The sequence below is a fragment of the Polypterus senegalus genome, chromosome 17 (assembly GCF_016835505.1).
Source record: "Polypterus senegalus isolate Bchr_013 chromosome 17, ASM1683550v1, whole genome shotgun sequence".
In the NCBI taxonomy this organism is placed as follows: Eukaryota; Metazoa; Chordata; class Cladistia; order Polypteriformes; family Polypteridae; genus Polypterus; species Polypterus senegalus.
The window spans coordinates 80,193,416-80,216,382 of record NC_053170.1 but is presented as its reverse complement, the minus strand read 5'-3'; the positions used below and the strand labels follow the sequence as shown (position 1 = coordinate 80,216,382).

The 22,967-nt window shown below is 44.5% G+C and overlaps 1 protein-coding gene across 4 annotated transcripts in view; it reads left to right on the top strand.

Moving 5' to 3' along the window:
- The window catches only part of LOC120517926 (receptor-type tyrosine-protein phosphatase U-like), a 1,019,277-nt gene that overhangs the window by 778,061 nt on the left and 218,249 nt on the right, over nt 1–22,967 (top strand). For all 4 annotated transcript variants that reach the window (XM_039740445.1, XM_039740444.1, XM_039740443.1 and 1 more), the window contains exon 9: nt 15,607–15,716. In XM_039740445.1, the coding sequence (XP_039596379.1) occupies nt 15,607–15,716 (110 nt within the window). The remainder of the gene's footprint in view (nt 1–15,606; nt 15,717–22,967) is intronic.

Sequence of the window (22,967 nt, the reverse complement as noted above, 5' to 3'; positions counted from 1 at the left end):
TATGCTTTTGAGGGTAAAATAAAAACAGGAAAACTTGGTGTAGTCTGCAAGAATCGTGCATCTTAGGAGAAGATTTGTTTTCAAGCAAAACAACGAACCCAAGCACAAAGTCAAAGCTACTAAGGAATGGCTTAAAAACAACAATGTTGATGTCCCGGAGTGCCCAAATCAGAGTCCTGATCTCAATCCCATTAAAAAGTTGTGGCTAGACTTGAAAAAGGCTGTTCACTCACAATCACCACGACTCCTGATAGAGCTTGAGCAGTTTTTGTAAAAGTAAAGTTGGTAGAGACCTGCGCACACAACTCAAGGCTGGCATGGCTGCATATGCTGAATACTGGACTTGAAGGGGTGAATATTTAATACATTTGTGCTTTACAGTGACCCCTCCTCAATCGCGGGGGTTGTGTTCCAGGACCCCCCACAAAATGCGAAAATCTGCAAAGTAAAAACCATATGTTTATATGGTTATTTTTAGATATTTTAAGCTCTTATAAACATTTCCCGCACAGTTATACAGCATAAACCCTTTATGTTCTCTTAGATATTAGGTAAGATTCATTGAAATTATGTATGTAAACACACCGTTTATATACTACGCACAAACATACGTATCGTATATCATTGAGGAGTTTTATTTAATACGTAATGCAGTTTTAAACACATTGTAATTGATTAGGTAATATAAAAATAAATGAAAAATCTACAGCATGTAAATATAAATAAAACCTAAATGTTATTTTAAAGATATTGAGTGTCTCCGATATCACATATGTTACAGCCATTACGATAGACAGGCCACCAGCAATAAATACGTACAATGTGTGTACAGTTACACTAAACCTATGTAAATGTACTAAGTACGTAGAAAATTAGTTATGGGTACTCACCAACAATGACACGACGACTTGTCTGATAACGATGAGATAAATGTTACTGCACAACAAAGGAGAGCATAACAGCTCTTCTAAAGGAGCCTCTTCAGGCAACTGTGTAGCACCGCCATCATCATCTGGAGTTTCTTCTTCCACTGAAGTCGTACTTGGCAGTGTTTTGCAGGTAAGGAACATCGTGATAGGCAGTTGCTGGCACTGCTTTTTCATTTGTGTAAGGTTTTTATACACTTCCGTGGCATTGTCAAGAGCATTTCTAAATTGCAAAGAACGAATCATTTGCGGGTCCCATTCTTCATTCTTCAACCGATGTCTAGAGATCTTTTGCTATTCGTAGAATGGTCGCGAGACGCTCAAGAGGTAGGCCGGCATCTTCTTCCTGTGTTGGGTCCTCTTGTTCCTTGAGCCAATCACCACCCAGGAATTTAACCGCATGCTCTGATTGGGTAGCTTCTCAGGCGGGTACTGTAAAATTCTTACTGCACATGACACCAATTTGGAATAACCAGTCGTCCATTGCATTTGAGATGCGGGAGGAAAACCCCATGGACAGAGAAAGAACTGAGACCGGGGCAGAATTCAAACACGGAATAATTGATATGTGAGAAAGCAGCACTAACCACTACAGCACAATCCTTCAATAAGATGTTGAAGAAATCTTGAATTATGTTTGACTTTACAGTATATTTAAGCTACTCCTCATCCCAAAAACATTATTCAAAATAGAGCAAACTTGTAAAGAATAAATTATGTTCAGTAAAGAGATGTTTGAATAAATCACCATTCTATCTATCCACCCTACCGCTGAATTGGCTGAACCAACGTAATCCTGTTGAAAAGAACAAAGTTGAACAAATGGAACAAGCGAGTAGCAAGAGAATGGGAAACATGCCAAGGCTGACGTCTGAAAGGAGCAAAAGGGGAAAGATGAGGAGAAATGCAAACCTATAATTATTAGGGCTCTAAAAGCAAGACAGATGGATAAAAAGAACGTATGAGACATGGCAACATGCTGTCAATAAACGAACAGCACTTTAGTTACTAAATGCAAAAGGAAATATTTATCAGAAATCTAAATTTAATTAACAAAAATAGCTCTCCTCTACTTTACGCCTCACATCAGTTTGGATTTCAGCTGATGCACCTGTAAAGGCTGGAGCTAAATGGCTTATGCAGTTTTTCTTTCCAGTTTGATCAACAAGCACAGCTGGAATCCATGTTTGACTTGCTAACTCTATACTTATTTTTAAGTTTGTATCATTGAGAGGTCTGTTTTCTTGAGCTTTGCATCACATGCCCGATACGTGCATCTCCCAGTCATTTTCGTCAAAACGTTTCTGTGTCCTCCTCCAATACAGCACAATCAATCTGTCCATCCATGCATGCACCTTCCAGACATGTTGTATCCTGAGCAGGGTCATGGGGAGCTGCGGCCTATCTTAGCAGGCATCGGGCACAAAGCAGGAATAACCCCTGGACAGGGCATCAGTCTATTGCAAGGTGAACACACATACTGGGGCCAGTTTTGCGTCACCAGTCCACCCAACCTGCATATCTTTAGACTGTAGGAGGAAACTGGAGCACCTAGATGAGACTTGGGCAGGCGTGAAGCGCACATAGGAAGTTAGTGCCGCCTTGACACAAATCCTAGGCCTTACCAGAATTAGGTGGGTCACCAGGAGGGGGGAGAATAATGCTGAAAGACTCACGACATTTGATGATCCCAGAAACAGATGTGTCTAGTAGTATTAACGGATTTATTAATTCATTGTTGTATACTCCTATTTCAAAAATGTGTCAATTTTGCAGTTAATTCTGGCTTTTAAATTCGTACATAATACTGCTGGGTTGAACTGTCTTCAAATTTCAACTGAATAATTTACTTTGGTTCAATCCAAAACCACAAAGATTGTGCACCCGAAGCGGATTCACTAGACAGTTGTTTTCTGTTCTCTGAGATGTGTATGATCCATGAGTCATTCGTAACGTTTTATTTATTTTTAAGTCCCATTCACCCACATTTGTTATTCTTTAATGTTTAAAAAGCTTCCTCGGGCTTCATTCAAATCAATGTGGTTTTGCTGCTTACTAATACAAAAGACTCTGCTTTCTGATTTACTTTGTGGTTAATTTCCACATTCAAAAAGACATTAGGGAATAATCATAGAATAAGAACGCACCAGGCACACATCCACCAGTAAAAGATCAATTGATGGTTCAATTTGTTTCTTTTATGAACTGGCACATTTTGCTAATTTTCCCTTTCTGTTTAAAATGTTGCTTTTTCTGCTGCCTAGTTGTAACTTTTTGGATACATCACTGCTGTCTTGCATTAATAATTTAGCTGGATCTAAACAGAGTTTTATTATCTTTATTTTTTGAGTTGCCGTGTCTCCATGTCTGACAGTTAGTGTCTGTGTTGTCAGAATGTGGTGACAAGCTATTCCTAGAGAAGGCCTGAAGTGCCGTGTCAGTGGCGCGACACTGAATTCAGTGCAACATCCGGGATTACGGATTCAAACCACAAACATCTTTTGCTTATGGACTTCTGCCAATTCTCCTTTTGACTTTCGAATGGGTTAGGCTTCGGTGACAGTATATCTTTTGGTTATTGACTTCTGGAAGATCTCCTTCTGACAACGTTTACTGTTTAGTGTTTGGGTTTCAGCAACAGCTATTCTGCCATTTGAGCAAACGTGCATCTCTAAGACCAGTTACCTCTTCCCTAAGAGCTTGCCACGTTCCACTTCACTGGCGGAGCTCTTTCTCAGCATTCATATAACCTTATGAAACAACCACATAGGTGAAAGTACAAATCAGTAAGGAAAAGCAGCAACAACTCTATTTCTAGGGTAACTCTTAACACAAAACCGCTCTGTTCAATGATTGAACAAGAGGAACAGAAATACAATATAAAGGACAAGGAAATGAATTACAGCCATAGGTCAGGTAAAAGGGGAATTATAATTGAGAAGACAAGAGAGATCAAAATTACATAGCCAGAACCGCCAACTTGTAGTCAAAACAGGCACATAAAGATTCAAAATAACCAGAAGAGCATGAAAAAGAATTTCCTTGTAAAGAGAGAATCCAATCCTGGATGCTGGGAGCTCTGTCACACCAGTATTAACGTGCTGCATTAATGACGGCAGACGTCACATCTCAACAAACCACGCCACTGGAAATTGGGAGACGTGCAGTAGTGACAGACTCGCAAAGTGGAGCACCTAATGGGAAAAAATGACGGCAACACGATATTACAAATCGCACAATCACGATAAAAGTGAACTTTTTCCAGAAGACAAAAAAAAATAAATAATAAAACTCGCACAATTTGATTCTTGATATCTGAAGAATATTATTAAACACAATAAAAATGAGTACAGAACCCAGCAGGGAAAAGAAATAAATTTGAGAACGTGCAGCTTTGTAACAAAAGCTAAATACATGCTGGAAGTTTTTAAATAAAACAAATTCCTAGGATTTTTCCGAGCAGGAATTTTTTAAGCCAAGAGTTTCAAAGTCTTCTTTCACATGTTACACATAGTAATATAAGAAGTGGTGAACAATTTCAGGAATAACTTGCGTCAATATTCACTTCACTTTTCAGTGTGGTCCGTCTGTTTTTGCTGGGCCTCAGCGGTTTATGAAGGTTATTTTGTTTCAGGTCTGCCATTCACCTTCAACTCATCAGCTTTAAAGCTGGTCTCTGACATTGTAAATGAGGGACTGCCTTGCACATGCTTTAAGTGACGGCTTGTAAAATCTCTTTGCATTATGAATTTAAAAGATGACTTTGAGGATTTTGCACAAAATGTTTTAAATAACAAATTATCCTTTTTTTTCCCTTTCTTCTTGCATGCGTTTTCATGTAGTTGTCTCTTTATATGTGCCGATGATAGCAGGTCCACCATTGAGGTTCACATTCTAAAGAGCTTTGGACTGCCGCTGAGTAAAGCAGGACTTGCCCATGATGAGGTATACTGCTGTGTGAAGCTTAGTAAAGAGGAGGCATGGCTCCCGCTCTGCCAGTGACTTGTCTCTCTGCCGTCTGTGGTGATTTCTGTAGTGCCGACTCCTTGCTATTACAGTACATTAGACTGGTGTTGTGGGTGCAGCTCCTCACTGACAGCTTTCTGACACTCGTTATTTACCAACCCTTTTAAAAGCAATAAAAACTAAATTGCAGTTTGTCACTAATGACAATTGGCTTCAGTTTTTTTAGAGGGTTGGAATGCAGTCAATAATTGCATTTCAAAACCGTTTGTTCTTCAGGAAGTGAATAATGTGAATTGGATTGGGCGATTTGATGGGTCAATTAAAGAACGCCCCATTATACAGACGTAGTGAACTCTTCAGTCTGGTTCAAGGAAGGCAGTATAATGGAATGGAAGCATTAACAGGAATTGCCGGAATGACGTTTCCAAATTGTCACCCCCAGATCATCTGGTGCAGTACAAACGTAAAGTGTCTGATAGACAGCGTGTGAGCATTTTGTGACTTGTGCAGATATTTACAGTCTGAGGTGTACTTGTGTATACAGACCAGGTAAGTCAAGGACTTTAATGGTCTGATCTTATTTTGTGTAAAAATGCATTTCTTCATGTTACAGCTCAAGAGATTCTCAGAGAACGAGTCTGCTCTTTACACACAATTAGAAGACAAAGCAGACCATGAGTGATCTGTGTGAATCCTGTCAGCTGCATCTGAAGGAAGTGCAGTCTAGTCCTGGCTCAAATATGATAATCTGAAGCTTTCATTTATAGAATTAATTATTTACAGTCCTGAGGCAATGGGCAATTTAGACATTTCAGGATTATTTAATTTGGAAATGAAGATGTTATCTGCTCCTCAAGGAAATCTAACGCAAAACATTTCCATGTGCCATTTTCAAGCATACAATCGACCGCAGATGTGGCGGTATCTGGATCGAGATACTTATATTCATTAGCTGTACGTCGGTATTATCAGAAGAAACTTGGAACCTGATTGTTGTCTCTCAGAATTTCACCATCAGCTGCAAATGTGTTTTTTTAATACTCACAGAATGAGAAAGTCACTGACCCTGAAAAAGTGTGGCAGGAAGAAAAAATCAATCAGTGTATAACATTTCATAGTGGTCACAGAGAAGCAAAAAAATCAAAAAAGAACAATCATATCATGGCTACTATTCCAAAATGAGATCACGCAGAGCCACTTGTTTTTACTTTTTGAATGCCTTACTGTACATCTTAGGGCTTTTGGCAAACATCTGATTGAGCAGCGTGCAGACTCAAATGTCATTCATTTCTCCAGTGACGAGTGTTTTGTTTGCAAGCATTATCTTTCCGGCAACAATCCTGGAATGTCAAATGATAAAATATATCTGTAGAACATCAGACTGTTTTGCTTTTTGGCCTTTGTTGTTCAATGCAGAGCAGAGCTTTATACAGATATAATGTGGCCTTGTAAATAATACATTAAAACAGTGTTTATTTTGAGTGGTGTGTTTGCTACTTCATCTTGGCTGAATTACTTTTGATATTCTGCACTATAATGTGTGTGGATATGCAGTGCCCTCCATAACGTTTGGAACAAAGACACTTTTTTTTCTTGATTTAGCTCACTGCTGCACAAATTACAAATCAAACAATTCAGACGTGATTAAAGTGCACATTGCAGACTCATTTAAAGGTATTTGCATACATTTCAGTCACGGCATGCTGAAATTACAACACTTTTTCTACATGGTTCCCCCCCCATTTCAGTACACCATAATTCTGGGGACACCGCAATGTCAGGTCTCGTATTTAGGTCTTTGTCGCATATCCCTCGCATGTAATGACTGCGTGAAGTCTGTGATTCATAAAACATCACCAGGTGCTGAGGGTCTCCTCTGGTGATGCTCTGCCAAACTTCTAAAGCAGCCGTCTTCAGCTCCTGCATGTTTTTTCGCCCCTTAAATTTCCTCTTAAGCATATTGAAGGCCGTGGATTAAAATCACCTGACTAGCTTGGCCATTCAATTTTCCATTTTTTAGCTTTTTCAAACTCCTGTGTTGCCTTAGCGGTATGTTTGGATCATTATCTTGTAGGATGAAGCACCGTCCAATGAATTTGGAGGCATTTACTGGAACTTCAGCAGATCAGATGTTTCTCTACACCTCAGAACTCATCATGTCACTACCGTCAGCAGTTCCATCATCAGTGAAGAGAAGTGTGGCAGCCATACATGCCCAAGTCATAACACCCCCAGCACCATGTTTAACAGATGAGGTTTCTTTTCTTCTGCACACTTTGCTCTTGTCGTCCCTCTGATACAGGTTCATCTTTGTCTGGTCTGTCCACAAGACCTTTTACAACAATTCTGCAGGCTCTTTGAATTCCTTTATCACAAACTGTAATCTGGTCATCCTGTTTTTGTGGCTACCTGTGGTTTGTATCATGCAGTGTGGCCTTTGTATTTCTGTTCATGAAGTCTTCTGCTGAAAGTCATCTCTGACACGTCCACATCTGCCTCTTGAAGACGGTTTCTGATCTGTCAGACAAGTGTTGTGGCTTTTTCTTTACTGTAATGAGGATTCTTCTGTCATCAGCAGTGGAGGTCTTCCTTGGCCTACCAGTCCCTTTGTGATTGCTGAGCTCACCATTGCGTTCTTTCTTCTTAATGACATTCCAGACTGTTGGTTTTGGTCATCCTAGGGTTTTATTGATGTCTACAGTGGTTTTATTCTTGTTTCTTTTTTTTCCTCATAATGGCTTCATTGGCACAGCTCTTGTCCTCATGTTGAACAGTAGCAACTGCAGACTATTTTAAATCTTTCAGGGCTGATGTCGACTTTTGTCAAAAAGAAGAAAGGTTATCAACTGTAAACTGTGACAAAACCAACTGTTGTTTTAGTTGGACTCTCGTCTGAAGGAACGTTCGATTCATTGGTCTGACCGAGAGTTCCTGCGCTTTCATGAGTAGCAAGGCACAAACAATGGCAAAAATGGTACTGACATCTGGCGAGAGATCAAAGCGAATGCGTAAAGCGAAATGCTTCGCAGACGACATTTTGCCTATTATCTCTGAACTGGACTATGACTTGTCGGACTCTGATTTTGATACAAGTGATCGGAAACAAATGTGAGGTTCCAGCTTCAGCTGATTGGTCCCCAGCTAATCATGGTACTGACAATGTTAACCAACTAGAACTGCCACTTAACAACGATAAGATGTAGAAACCACATTGCAATGCACTGCGACCGTGACCACTGCTGCTACTGCCACAGCCATGCAAAGACAGCCTGGCAGCAAACCTGCTGCACATTCTTCGCAAACTGGCAGGCACAGCATGCAGCAACAGACGTTTTATGTCGATTTCTGTGTGAAACCGTTGCTTTTCAGAAACTGATTTTTGGAGAAAATATTCAGCCCTCAAAGAGTTAAAGGGTACAAGCAAGTTTGAAGAATCACAAACACCTGTGACACCCATGAAATGGGAACACCATGTAGAAAAACTGTTGTTTGACCGAAAATGTATGCAAATACTGTACCCTTACATGAAAGCCTACAGTGTGCACTTTAATCACGTCTAAATTGTTTCATTTGTAATTTAAAAATTGTGGAGAAGAGAAGAAAATCAAGGAAAAGTGTGTCTTTGTCCCAAACATTATGAGGGCACAGTATTTTAAACTATTTATTGCCATGTATTGAGGTCTTTACAGATGAGTTTTTGTCTGGTGCCACACAACTCCAGAGTCCCAGGTTTGAATGCCAGCCTTGGCATTGTTTGTTCTTCCCACGTCTTTGATGGGTTTCTTCCCACATTGTGTTACATTATTTGGGGACCCTAAAAATGGCTGTGGATCACTGAGTGTGTGTGTGTGTGTGTGTGTGTGAAGGTATCCTGTTACAGATTGGCAGCCCATCCTGGGTACTCTGCTTTGTGTCCAATGGCACAGTAACTGGCTTTGACTCTACATGACGCTGAACTGGACTTAATAAGTCAGATCATGGATACATAGATGGATGGGAATATCCCCAAAATTTTTCATAATTCAAACACAAATGATTATACGTATAAAGGAAATTACAATACTGTAGCTATCTTAGGTCAAGCAGCTATACGGCCTATCAGTGGGCACTTCACAATACACCACAGAAGACAAGGAACAGAAAACGTTAGATCCCTCGTCATTCTGGAATGTTGAAAGTGGGGTCCATTATTATCAAGGACAAACCCACCCCAAAGGCCCATTGCCTGATCAAAAGTAAATTACTACTCATAATGGAAGCAATTCCAAGTGGCATCATAGGACACTGAGAAGAAAAGAAGAAGAATTAGAGAGGTTTACTACTAACCAGTTATAATATGGATGTGGGGCCTCAAGACACAATACCACACCTTCCAGCCATTAGCCATTACTGTACAGCACTTGCAAGTACAGGGGGTCCTTGGGATACAACGTCTCTACATACGACGTTTCGAGTTTACAACGCTCACTCCCATAAAACTTTTAAAAAATTGAGACGCAAGAAGGAATAAAGGTAAGGATTTTTTTACTCTAATTTTTTCTGTTACTACAGTACAGTACAGTATATGTATGTCATTTTCCTTTTTCTGTGGCTTAGTTGTGTTTTTATGTTCGAGATTATGATTTTGCAAATGTGTTAGGATAGGTAAGTGACTTAGGTTAGGGTGTGTTTCGACTTACATTAAAATTCAGGTTACATCACTGTTGTAGGAACGGAACTGTGTCGTAACCTGAGGACCACCTGTATACCAAAAGACCGATGAAAAGTTGGCACAAGATAGCTTGGCTAAGTAGAGGAGAAAAATAAAGGCCATTGCTTGCATCTCAAAATTACTCCTAAGAGTCACACTTAAAAGTCTAACTAGGGTAAGGGTAAGAATTAGGGCCTCTCCAGAGTAGGACAAGCGAACAGGTTAGGAAGAATCCTACAGCTATTACCAGTGAGGAGTCGGAGTTGATACTTGAGAATAAGTTTTCCGATATGCTAAGTCTTCACCACAAAAACAATAAAAATAAGAACAACAATATTTATGTATATAGTGCCTTCCAATACAAAGTATTACTCAAGGTGCTTTACAAATGGTAAGCAGTGAAAACAAAGAAATACAAACAAATCAACTAATTACCTTCCCATGGGCTCACCATCTATGGGAGGGGCCAAGGAGGTCGGGTGCAGTGTGAATTGGGTGGTGGCCGAAGGCGTGGACCTTGGCGTTCCGATCCTTGGCTACAGAAGCTGGCTCTTGGGACGTGGAATGTCACCTCTCTGAAGGGGAAGGAGCCTGAGCTAGTGCACGAGGTCGAGAGGTTCCGGCTAGATATAGTCGGACTCACCTCGACGCACAGCTTGGACTCTGGAACCAATCTCCTTGAGAGGGGCTTGACTCTCTACCACTCTGGAGTTGCCCCCGGTGAGAGGCGGTGAGCAGGTGTGGGCATACTTATTGCCCACCGACTTGCCTCCCTCCGCCTTCGGGTGGGGGGAAGGGTCCTGACTGTTGTTTGTGCGTATGCGCCCGAACAGCAGTTTTGATTATCCACCCTTTTTGGAGTCTCTGGAGGGGGTGCTAGAGGGCATACCTTCTGGGGATTCCCTCGTTTTGCTGGGAGACTTCAATGCCCACGTGGGCAATGACAGTGAGACCTGGAAGGGCGTGATTGGGAGGAATGGCCTCCCCAATCTGAACCCGAGCGGTGTTTTGTTATTGGACTTCTGTGCTCGTCACGGATTGTCCATAACAAACACCATGTTCAAGCATAAGGGTGTTCATATATGCACTTGGCACCAGGACACCCTAGGCCTCAGTTCGATGATCGACTTTGTGGTCGTGTCGTCGGACTTGCGGCCACATGTCTTGGACACTTGGGTGAAGAGAGGGGCAGAGCTGTCAACTGATCACCACCTGGTGGTGAGTTGGCTTCGATGGTGGGGGAAGATGCCGGTCAGACCTGGTAGGCCCAAACATGTTGTGAGGGTCTGCTGGGAATGTCTGCCAGAGTCCCCTGTCAGAAGTAGCTTCAACTCCCACCTTTGGCAGAACTTCGACCACGTCCCGAGGGAGGTGGGGGACATTGAGTCCGAATGGGCCATGTTCCGTGCCTCTATTGTTGAGGCGGCTGACCGGAGCTGTGGCCGTAAGGTGGTCGGTGAGGGACGCCGTCAAGCTGAAGAAGGAGTCCTATAGGACCTTTTGGTCCTGTGGGTCTCTGGAGGCAGCTGATAGGTACCGGCAGGCCAAGCGGAATGCGGCCGGTTGTTGCTGAGGCAAAAACTTCGGGCATGGGAGGAGTTTGGAGAGGCCATGGAGAGCGACTTTGGACGGCCGAGGAGATTCTGGTCCACCGTCCGGCGTCTCAGGAGGGGGAAGCAGTGCAGTGTCAACACCGTATATGGTGGGGATGGTGCGCTGCTGACCTAGACTCGGGACATTGTTGGTCGGTGGGGGGAGTACTTTGAAGACCTCCTCAATCCCACTAACATGCCTTCCAATGAGGAAGCAGAGCCTGGGGACTCTGAGGTGGGCTCTCCCATCTCTGGGACTGAAGTCACCGAGGTGGTCAAAAAACTCCTTGGTGGCAGGGCCCCGGGGTGGATGAGATACACCCGGAGTTCCTTAAAGCTCTGGATGTTGTAGGACTGTATTGGTTGACACATCTCTGCAACATTGCATAGACATCGGGGACAGTGCCTCTGGATTGGCAGACCTGGGTGGTGATCGCCCTCTTTAAAAAGGGGGACCAGAGGGTGTGTTCCAACTATAGAGGGATCACACTCCTCAGCCTCCCTGGAAAAGTCTATTCGGGGGTTCTGGAGAGGAGGGTCCGTCGGATAGTCGAACCTCGGATTCAGGAGGAACAGTGTGGTTTTCGTCCTGGTCGCGGAACAGTGGACCAGCTCTACACCCTTAGCAGAGTCCTGGAGGGTGCATGGGAGTTTGCCCAACCAGTCTACATGTGCTTTGTGGACTTGGAAAAGGCATTCGACCGTGTCCCTCGGGAATCCTGTGGGGGTGCTCAGGAGTATGGGGTACGGACCCCTGATAAGAGCTGTTGGTCTCTGTACAACCAGTGTCAGAGCTTGGTCCGCATTGCCGGTAGTAAGTCGAGCCCGTTTCCAGTGAGAGTTGGACTCCGCCAGGGCTGCCCTTTGTCACCGATTCTGTTCATAACTTTTATGGACAGAATTTCTAGGCGCAGCCAGGGTGTTGAAGGGGTCCAGTTTGGTGGACTCAGGATTGGGTCACTGCTTTTTGCAGATGATGTTGTCCTGTTTGCTTCATCAGGCCGTGATCTTCAGCTCTCTCTGGATCGGTTCGCAGCTGAGTGTGAAGCGGCTGGGATGAGAATCAGCACCTCCAAATCCGAGACCATGGTCCTCAGCCAGAAAAGGGTGGAGTGCCCTCTCAGGGTTGGAGGAGAGATCCTGCCCCAAGTGGAGGAGTTCAAGTATCTTGGGGTCTTGTTCACGAATGAGGGAAGAATGGATTGTGAGATTGACGGGCGGATCGATGTGGCATCTGCAGTGATGCGGGCTCTGCATTGGTCTGTCGTGGTGAAAAAAGAGCTGAGCCGTAAGGCAAAGCTCTCAATTTACCACTTGATCTACGTTCCTACCCTCACCTATGGTCATGAGCTATGGGTAGTGACCGAAAGAACGAGATCGCAAATCCAAGCGTCTGAAATGAGTTTCCTCTGCAGGGTGTCTGGGCTTTCCCTTAAAGATAGGGTGAGAAGCACAGTCATCCGGGAGGGGCTCAGAGTAGAGCCGCTGCTCCTCCGCATTAAGAGGAGTCAGATGAGGTGGCTCGGGCATCTGATCAGGATGCCTCCCTGGTGAGGTGTTCTGGGCACGTCCAACCGGGAGAAGATCCTGGGGAAGACCCAGGATATGCTGGAGGGACTATGTCTCCCGGCTGGCCTGGGAACGCCTTGGGATTCTCCCGGAAGAGCTGGAAGAAGTGGCCGGGGAGAGGGAAGTCTGGGCATCTCTGCTTAAGCTGCTGCCCTCACGACCCGACCTCGGATAAGCGGAAGTGGATGGATGGATGGATCAACTAATTATACTAAGGGTCGGATGATCAGTGGGAAAAGAAAAAGAAATCTGAAAATGGCATTTTTTTTGTTTTGTTTTTTCCAAACAAAAAATAATTCCAACTAAATTTCAACAGAATTACATAAGGAAATAATGCTTTTTTTTGGAATCCTTGTGATTCAAAATGTAAGGAAAAATGATTTAAGTCTATCAGAAAAGTTTATCAGGCACAGAAAGAACTAATAAAAGGTCAATAATCACAACGGTGGGGTGGGTGGCAAGATGGAAGGTACGCTGTGCAAAAAGCACTCACCCTTATAAATTTTACAAGAAGCCATTTTCAGCGGAGAGAGATGTCTTACAGTCTGATAAGACCAAGGTAAAGGTTACTGGCTTTAATTTCAAAAATCTATTTGGAGGTAAGTCAACACAGTCAGAGCACAGAAAACAACAGAGTACCAATTGTCAAGGATGGTGCTGGGAACATCAGGCAGCAGGAGACGGGGGCTTCAGTCAGAGCACAGAAAACAACGCACAGCTATAAATATTTGGGCACAAGACCATGAGATGTTTGTAGAACTTGACTGGCGATCCACCTGTGGAAATTAAATTGATTGGACATCATTTAGAAAGACACACACCTGGCTATATGAGGTCCCAAAATTCACAACACTGCATGTCAGGACAAAGACCAAGCAATGAAGTCCAAAACCCTCTCTGTAGACCTCTGTGATCAAACTGTAGTGAGGCACAGAACAGAGCAGGGGGATAAGCAATCTCTAAAGCTTTGAGAGTTTCCAGGAGCACAGAGGCCTCAATAACTGTGAAAACAAAGACGTTTAGAATCTCCAGGACTCCTCCTAGAGTTGACTGTCTGGCCAAACTGAGTAACAAGACAAGAGGGGTCTTGGTCAAGGATGTGGCCTAAATCCCAGTGGTCACTCTAACTGAGCTTTAGAAGTATTTATGGGTTGTCGGGGGGGACCATTTGGCAATGAAATGCTGTGGACATCAGTCATTCTTTAATGCCCCTTTTCTTTGGCCTCAGGCAATAACAAATGTTTCTTTCAGGGAGCTTCTTGCTCGCAGGGTTGAATTTCCCAAATAAACTGACTTCCGGTGCCACAATCCATTAAGTAGCCCTAAGAAAAGAAGAGACGGGAGTTCCGGGGCCAAGCTGGAAGTGACATTATTGGGCTTTGTCCTCTTGGCTCCAGGTGAAAGAGAAGAGGCTGTTAGCAACTGTGCCTACCGAGATGTTAGGACTGCGATCGTCTTACCTTAGTGCATACACACTTTACTCTTACAAGTGCACAGTTTTGGAGTCTTTCAAAGAAATGTAAAATGTAAAAACTAATTAATCTTCAACGAAAAGTCAACTTGAATTCTGTCTTCTCAGAGTTAATCAAATTCAAAGAAAACTCAATGAGGGGACGTTGCTTTCCACACAGTTCTGAAAGAAAGAAGCACCCCAGGCAGGAAAGACTTCTTGCATTAGCGAAATACGCAGTTATAAGCACTTTTATTACCGTGAGATATGAGACCTGTGTGCTAACTCAATTGACAGTCAGCCCATCCCAAATCTTTCTGACTGTTTATAAGAAAGCATGCGTGTTTTTACCCCCCTAAAAATAAAAACCTGAACTTTCTCTGGCACAAGCATCAAAAAATATATATATAGTATATATAATATACTAATTTAGATAAATCAATAGATTAGTGAAAAATATCGTTCTACATTTATAAACGACATTTTCTGCCATTACTCTTTAAAAGGTTCTCAGATCTTCAGAAAATGTAGATATAAATGCTACAGTATTTAACTTATTCTCCGAGTAGATATTTTTTTCTTGCTTAAGATCGCTTAATAGATTTCAAGAAATGAGAACAGTACTTCTTGCATACAGGAATCTTATACAACAGAGGCAACAGGAACAAATGGACAAAGCAGAGGTCAGAAAATGCACAGCTATAGGAAAATGTGAGACGCAGCAGTAGTGGAAAAGCAGCAAAGAAAAACCCATAAGAGCTGAGCTGAAGAATCTGTTGGTAATGAAGCACTTGCACCCGGGGGGTGAGCGGTCGGTGGGCCACAGTGTTAGCAGCATGAGCGCAGCATCACCTAGAGGGTCCTATCGGACATGAGGGGTGGGTCTGGCCTTCAGAATCTAAAGGGCAATGTGGCATACTCGTTTCCAAATGTAAATGTGTCAGTTATTAAATAAATGTAAAACATAAATGAAATCATTACAATATTAATAAGGTAAGTGTAAAGCAATAGAAACTTTACAAGTAACAGTTTTTTATTATTTTTGCAGTTTACTGTATTTAGAAACAGTAAAAATAAAGGTTAATTAAATGAATTTATTTTTAAAATGAGTGCTAAAGTACAGTTTCTGAAAAGAGAAAACACTAAATGTTGCACATGTTTGTTTTGCCTTTAAGAGACTGCCAGATAAACTGTTAAATCTGTTAAAATTGTTACATATGCAGACATCAGAGTTATTTCTTATATTTTTACACACCTGACTTGAAAACTGAAGACATGTTGCAAGGTTTCCAATTTTCTGTGGCTCAACAAAATGAGAAGTGGTAAAGGAATATTTATCACCTGACAGCAGAAGTCCACGGACTTGTGTGAAATGCTTCAGCACTACCGACTTGTCTCTTTTTCTTGTTGCAGTGCCTGGTGCCATTGCTGCAGACTCACTAACCTTTACACCATTGGAAGACATGATTTTCCTAAAATGGGAGGAGCCCTTAGAAGCAAATGGCCTGATAACACAGTATGAGGTAAGGCGCTTATAATTTGCTTTTAAGATGTATAGGAAAAAAATTCTGAAGGTTTCTTTCGCAATAGCTCAAAATGTTAAAATGTTTGGTGGCACAAGAAATCAAGCATGGTAAATATGATTATGAGTTTAATATTTTGGTAATATTCCTTATTAATGGCCAGATTGTCAACTTTAATTTCAACTACAGTTTTTACTCGAGTACCACGTGTCCTCGTGTAAGACGTGCGGCCTAATTTTTACAAAGAAAATTGCGAAAATCGTTTTGCCCCATGTATGACGCGCATTGTGATTGTATAGGAAGCGTTTAGAGAGAGAGAGCGCGAGCAAGAGAGAGAGCAAGCAAGTGAGCCCAAGCAGAAGAAGTAAACATTACAGAATTACATTTCCTCGTGTATGACGCGCACCTGATTTTCTAATGCTAATTTTTGGGAAAAAATGTGCGCGCGGTACACACATAAATACAGTACTATGAGTTGGGAATCTCTCTCTCACACACACACAGGGGTGGGCAAAATTAGGTTTACAGTTGTTTGTATGTAAAAAGACAAGCAGGTTATGATTATTACAAAAGCTTTAATAACTCAAAAGAATTTCACAATGGCAACATGTATTTAGGTATAATCTTGTAAATGCTCAAATTGTAATAAGTATACAAGTCGCAAAATGTTATACAGCACTGATGTGTACAAAACAGAACTGAGGGAATAAGGAAAAGGTGGAGGCTTTTAAAGGGGAAGACAGGAAGTGAAGTCAGAGGGGTCGGGCTCATAAGGTTCTTCAACCATAGGCTCAGACCCGGAAGTGACGTCAACAGGGCCAGGTGGAATCTCCCATGAATGGTCTGCAGGAAAGTAAGAAAAAGAATCAGTGCACTCTGCCACATCCCAGTCTGACTCGGAATTGCCCTTACTCAAGCCCTTTAGCTGCCTCTCATGCGCACGTGTGTGACAATATATACACATATATAGTGAAGCCCAAGGGTACGTACAGCCGCTTTAACCCCGACACAAACAGGCAGGACACTAATTGTCACACAGCAAGAGGTTTATTTACAGTTGTAGACTCCACAACACACCAGGCAAAGCACAAAGCACAACACAGTCCCTTCTCTTTCTACAGCCAGTCCTTCCGCTTCCAATCTTCTTCCCGAGCTTCATCCACTTCCTCCCGATTCAGGCTGTTGAGTGGTGGTGACTGGCTGCTTTTATAGGGTATCCGGAAGGAGACCAGGTGTCCAACGAGCTTCTTCCAGCAGCGCTGTGGCGGAAATGCTGCCAAATAGGGCCCTGCAAGCGTCCAGACAACCCTTGACTGTGGTCACGAGCCCCAGCAGGGTTGAGTTTCTTGCTCGTAACCTGTGGCCCCGTTGGAAGCCAAGTGGGGCTGCCCTTTGCTGGTTTAAGGGAGGAAATGTCCTGGAAATGCTGTCTCCCCCAGTCCTTCCACTGTCGGGGCATAATATAATATAAAAAAAATCCTGGGTCTCCTCCTTGAACCGTCACCTTATCGTGGTGGAGGGGTTTGCGTGTCCCAATGATCCTAGGAGCTATGTTGTCCGGGGCTTTATGCCTGGTAGGCCACCAAGGCAAACTGGTCCTGGGTGAGGATGAGACAAAAAAGCGGTTCAATAAACCTCCAATGAAAAATAAAAACTGTGGGCGACGTTTTCCCGTGCCCGGACGCGGGTCACCGGGGCCCCCCTCTGGAGCCAGGCCTGGAGGTGGGGCTCGATGGCGAGCGCCTGGTGGCCGGGCCTGCACCCATGGGGCTCGGCCGGGCACAGTCCGAAGAGGTAACGTGGGTCCTCCTCCTCATGGGCTCACCACCTATGGGAGGGGCCATGGAGGTTGGGTGCAATGTGAGTTGGGTGGTGGCCGAAGGCGGGGACCTTGGCGGTCTGATCCTCGGCTACAGAAACTGGCTCTTGGGACGTAGAATGTCACCTCTCTGAATGGGAAGGAGCCTGAGCTAGTGCGCAAGGTCGAGAGGTTCCGGCTAGATATAGTCGGACTCACCTCGACGCACAGCTTGGACTCTGGAACCAATCTCCTTGAGATGGGCTGGACTCTCTACCACTCTGGAGTTGCCCCTGGTGAGAGGCGCCGAGCAGGTGTGGGCATACTTATTGCCCCCCGACTCGGAGCCTGTGCATTGGGGTTTACCCCGGTGGACGAGAGGGTGGCCTCCCTCCGCCGGGTGGGGAAGGGTCCTGACTGTTGTTTGTGCGTATGCGCCGAACAGCAGTTGGGAGTATCCACCCTTTTTGGAGTCTCTGGAGGGGTGGCTAGAGGGCATACCTTCTGGGGATTCCCTCGTTTTGCTGGGAGACTTCAATGCTCACGTGGGCAATGACAGTGAGACCTGGAAGGGCGTGATTGGGAGGAATGGCCCCCCCGATCTGAACCCGAGCGGTGTTTTGTTATTGGACTTCTGTGCTCATCACGGATTGTCCATAACGAACACCATGTTCAAGCATAAGGGTGTTCATATGTGCACTTGGCACCAGGACACCCTAGGCCTCAGATTGATGATCGACTTTGTGGTCGTGTCGTCGGACTTGCGGCCATATGTCTTGGACACTCGCTGTGAAGAGAGGGGCAGAGCTGTCAACTGATCACCACCTGGTGGTGAGTTGGCTTCGATGGTGGAGGAAGATGCCGGTCAGACCTCGTAGGCCCAAACGTGTTGTGAGGGTCTGCTGGGAACGGCTGGCAGAGTCTCCTGTCAGAAGTAGCTTTAAAGCTTTTTAAGTAGCTTTTGGTGGACACCGGCGGTGAGGGATGCCGTCAAGCTGAAGAAGGAGTCCTATAGGACTTTTTTGTCCTGTGGGTCTCTGGAGGCAGCTGATAGGTACCGGCAGGCCAAGCGGAACGCGGCTTCGGTTGTTGCTGAGGCAAAAACTCGGGCATGGGAGGAGTTTGGAGGCCATGGAGAGCGACTTTGGACGGCTTCGAGGAGATTCTGGTCCACCGTCCGGCGTCTCAGGAGGGGGAAGCAGTGCAGTGTCAACACCGTATATAGTGGGGATGGTGCGCTGCTGACCTCGACTTCGACGTTGTGGGTCGGTGGGAGGAGTACTTCGAAGACCTCCTCAATCCCACTAACATGCCTTCCAATGAGGAAGCAGAGCCTGGGGACTCTGAGGTGGGCTCTCCCATCTCTGGGACTGAAGTCACCGAGGTGGTCAAAAAACTCCTTGGTGGCAGGGCCCGGGGTGGATGAGATCGCCCGGAGTTCCTTAAGGCTCTGGATGTTGTAGGACTGTCTTGGTTGACACGTCTCTGCAACATCGCATGGACATCGGGGACAGTGCCTCTGGATTGGCAGACGGGGTGGTGGTCCCCTCTTTAAAAGGGGACCGGAGGGTGTGTTCCAACTATAGAGGGATCACACTCCTCAGCCTCCCTGGAAAAGTCTATTCGGGGGTTCTGGAGAGGAGGGTCCGTCGGATAGTCGAACCTCGGATTCAGGAGGAACAGTGTGGTTTTGTCCTGGTCGTGGAACAGTGGACCAGCTCTTCACCCTTAGCAGAGTCCTGGAGGGTGCATGGGAGTTTGCCCGACCGTCTACATGTGTTTTGTGGACTTGGAAAAGGCATTCGACCGTGTCCCTCGGGAATCCTGTGGGGGTGCTCGGGAGTATGGGGTACGGACCCCTGATAAGAGCTGTTCGGTCTCTGTACAACCGGTGTCAGAGCTTGGTCCGCATTGCTGGCAGTAAGTCGAGCCCGTTTCCAGTGAGAGTTGGACTCCACCAGGGCTGCCCTTTGTCACCGATTCTGTTCATAACTTTTATGGACAGAATTACTAGGCGCAACCAGGGTGTTGAAGGGGTTTGGTGGACTCAGGATTGGGTCACTGCTTTTGCAGATGATGTTGTCCTGTTTGCTTCATCAGGCCGTGATCTTCAGCTCTCTCTGGATCGGTTCGCAGCTGAGTGTGAAGCGGCTGGGATGAGAATCAGCACCTCCAAATCCGAGAGCATGGTCCTCAGCTGGAAAGGGTGGAGTGCCCTCTCAGGGTTGGGGGAGAGATCCTGCCCCAAGTGGAGGAGTTCAAGTATCTCGGGGTCTTGTTCACGAGTGAGGGAAGAATGGAGCATGAGATCGACAGGCGGATCGGTGCGGCATCCGCAGTGATGCGGGCTCTGCATCAGTCTGTCGTGGTGAAAAGGAGCTGAGCCGTAAGGCAAAGCTCTCAATTTACCAGTCGATCTACGCTCCTACCCTCACCTATGGTCATGAGCTATGGGTAGTGACTGAAAGAACGAGATCGCGAATACAAGCGGCTGAAATGAGTTTCCTCCGCAGGGTGTCTGGGCTTTCCCTTAAAGATAGGGTGAGAAGCTCAGTCATCCGGGAGGGCTCAGAGTAGAGCCGCTGCTCCTCCGCATCGAGAGGAGTCAGATGAGGTGGCTCAGGCATCTGATCAGGATGCCTCCTGGACGCCTCCCTGGTGAGGTGTTCGGGCACGTCCAACGGGAGGAGGCCCGGGGAAGACCCAGGACACGCTGGAGGGACTATGTCTCCCGGCTGGCCTGGGAGCATTTGGGATTCTCCGGAAGAGCTGGAAGAAGTGGCGGGGAGGGAAGTCTGGGCCTCTCTGCTTAAGCTGCTGCCCCCGCGACCCGACCTCGGATAAGCGGAAGAGAATGGATGGATGGATGAAAATCCTGGGTCAAGACAAGACTTTTTTCAAGAGATTTTTTCAAGTCCTGTGAGTCGTGACTTTGGGCAAGTCACACCCTCCTCTCAACCATTTTCAAACACGCACACAGTCCTCTCACCTCTCATTCGTGTGAATGTTTTTGACAGACACAGTTCCTGCTCTCTCAGCTCTTATAAATTTTACCGTTTTCCTCACTTTAACTTCCCAATTAAAGAAAACGTATTATGTCCAAATCTTATTGAAGAATTTCATCACGAAGGGTTATCAACAGAAAAAATGAGTACACGGGCAATCCTAGCACAGAGAAACGATGAAGTCAAACGAATTAACGCCAAAAATGTCAATCAGTTACACAGCAAATTGGTTAAATGTGCATCAATAGACTATACTGAAACAGTTGGTGGTGATAGTGCGGAACAGGAAAACATCAACTTACAATATCATAAAGAATATCTACAACTGTTAACACCGTCCGGTCTTCCTCCACACGAATTACTGTAGATAGAAGGATGTTTCCAAGAAAGGTAATGTAGTACATCTTCAGGTGATAACATTAGACACCAAAGGAGATCTTGATATGCCATTCGTATTAAAACGTTAACAGTTCCCCGTTAGAACAGCTTTTGCAAAGACAATTAAGAAATCTCAGAGCCAAACAGAACAAAATCGTATTACACAAGTAATAACTCTAATGCAACATGAAACATAATTTATTTTCAAATTATTAAGTTTTGCAATTTTTCAATATGGTTAATTATTCGCTTTGATGTAAAATAGTTAGTTCTATTATGCATATGTAGTAATTCCCATGAAAGCAAAATCTGTTTAAATTGTACATCCGCATCCCTATACGCGAGTGGCAGAACTGCAATGAGGCTAGGCGTAGCACAGGCCTGGGGGTTGGCAAGCAAAGCCCCCTAGTGTGTGTGTGTATACATTGTGGTGTATGGCCGGCTGTTTATCCCGGCCAGTATCCCCAAGCCGCCAGGTGGAGCCCTCCCTGCAGTATGGCAGTTCCCCGAAGACCAGGAGGACATCATGGACATTACAGTTTTTATACACAGCCCTGCTGGATGCCATGGGGGCCATTAATACTATGGGAGCTCCCAGATGGCAAGCTGAGCTGGGTGGTAGGAGGGCAATGCGTCTGGGAGTGGTAGATTGTATTTGTGATAGTGATTATTGTGTGATTTATGAGTATAGTGGAGGAGAGGGTGCTTGGTGCACATAATTATTATAATAAAGTCAACTATTGGACTATTTCCTGGTGTCTGGAGTCTTTGACAGGGGTTCAAGGGAGTATATACTAATATATATACTAATAAAAGGCAAAGCCCTGACTGACTGACTCACTGACTCATCACTAATTCTCCAACTTCCCGTGTAGGTAGAAGGCTGAAATTTGGCAGGCTCATTCCTTACAGCTTCCTTACAAAAGTTGGGCAGGTTTCATTTAGAAATTCTACGCATAACGGTCATAACTGGAACCTACTTACGTAGGCTGCAGCTCGGTCGCTGTGTGAGGTGGAGTTGCTTCCCCCATCATCACGCCTCCCATGTAATTGAGTGCCTGCCCATATAAGGCCGTCCGCCAGCAGCAATCCAGTAGACACCCTGCCGCTAAATATTCGCAGGTGAAAGACTGTCCTTATGCAAATGAAGATGAGATGGTCAGGGATAGAATAGTGTTTGGCACAAACTCAGCGAAAGTGCGAGAGAAACGTTTAAGTGCTAGCATTAAATAAAGCCGTGGACATCGCAAGATCGCACAAGACTGCACAAGCTGAGAACCTTCGATGCATGTACTCCGAGCGGCTCACGTGAACTGACTGTGAATGCAATATGCAGATAACAGGCAAGAGCTCCAAAGAGCGCTGGACAAAAAACGCATTACGCAATTGAGAAGGCAGCAAAAGAATATGAAGCAAGTGACGCATACAAGGAAGACACTGTAAAAAATGTGGTAAATTGCACCACTTCGCTAATGTTTGCAGGACTGGGAAAGGTAAACCCGTGCATGCACTGTGTGATGTCTCAGATAAAGAGGAAGACGAGCTGTTTATTGATGCAGTAAGAAAGGAACAACCCTCTGAATCTGAACAAGCCTTTGTAGACATATCAATAGGAAAGCAAGGTGTAAAGCTTAAGTTTAAATTAAGTTCATAGACATGCTGCCACTAAATATTCGCAGGCAAATCCACAACTTAATACCGGGAATGCCTGTTAAACATCTTAGATTCACGAGTACTGTTTTGGGTAGTGAACACTTAGATGAATGAAACCTGTTATCTTTATAACGGTTGACAACGAAGATGAGATGGTCAGGGATAGACTAGATAAACACGGAATGTAACTTGCACACAACACATCTTTCAAATATGAACTTGATTGAAAGAAATAATGATAATCAAATCCTTGATGACAGCAACACTCATAACAGTGACAAAACAATTACATTGACAATCATGTTACATTATTTTTAAAATGTTTCCTTTTCTTTTCCATAACTTCTTTAACACACTACTTCTCAGCTGCGAAACGCGGGTATTTTGCTAGTATATATATATATACTAGCTGTGTAA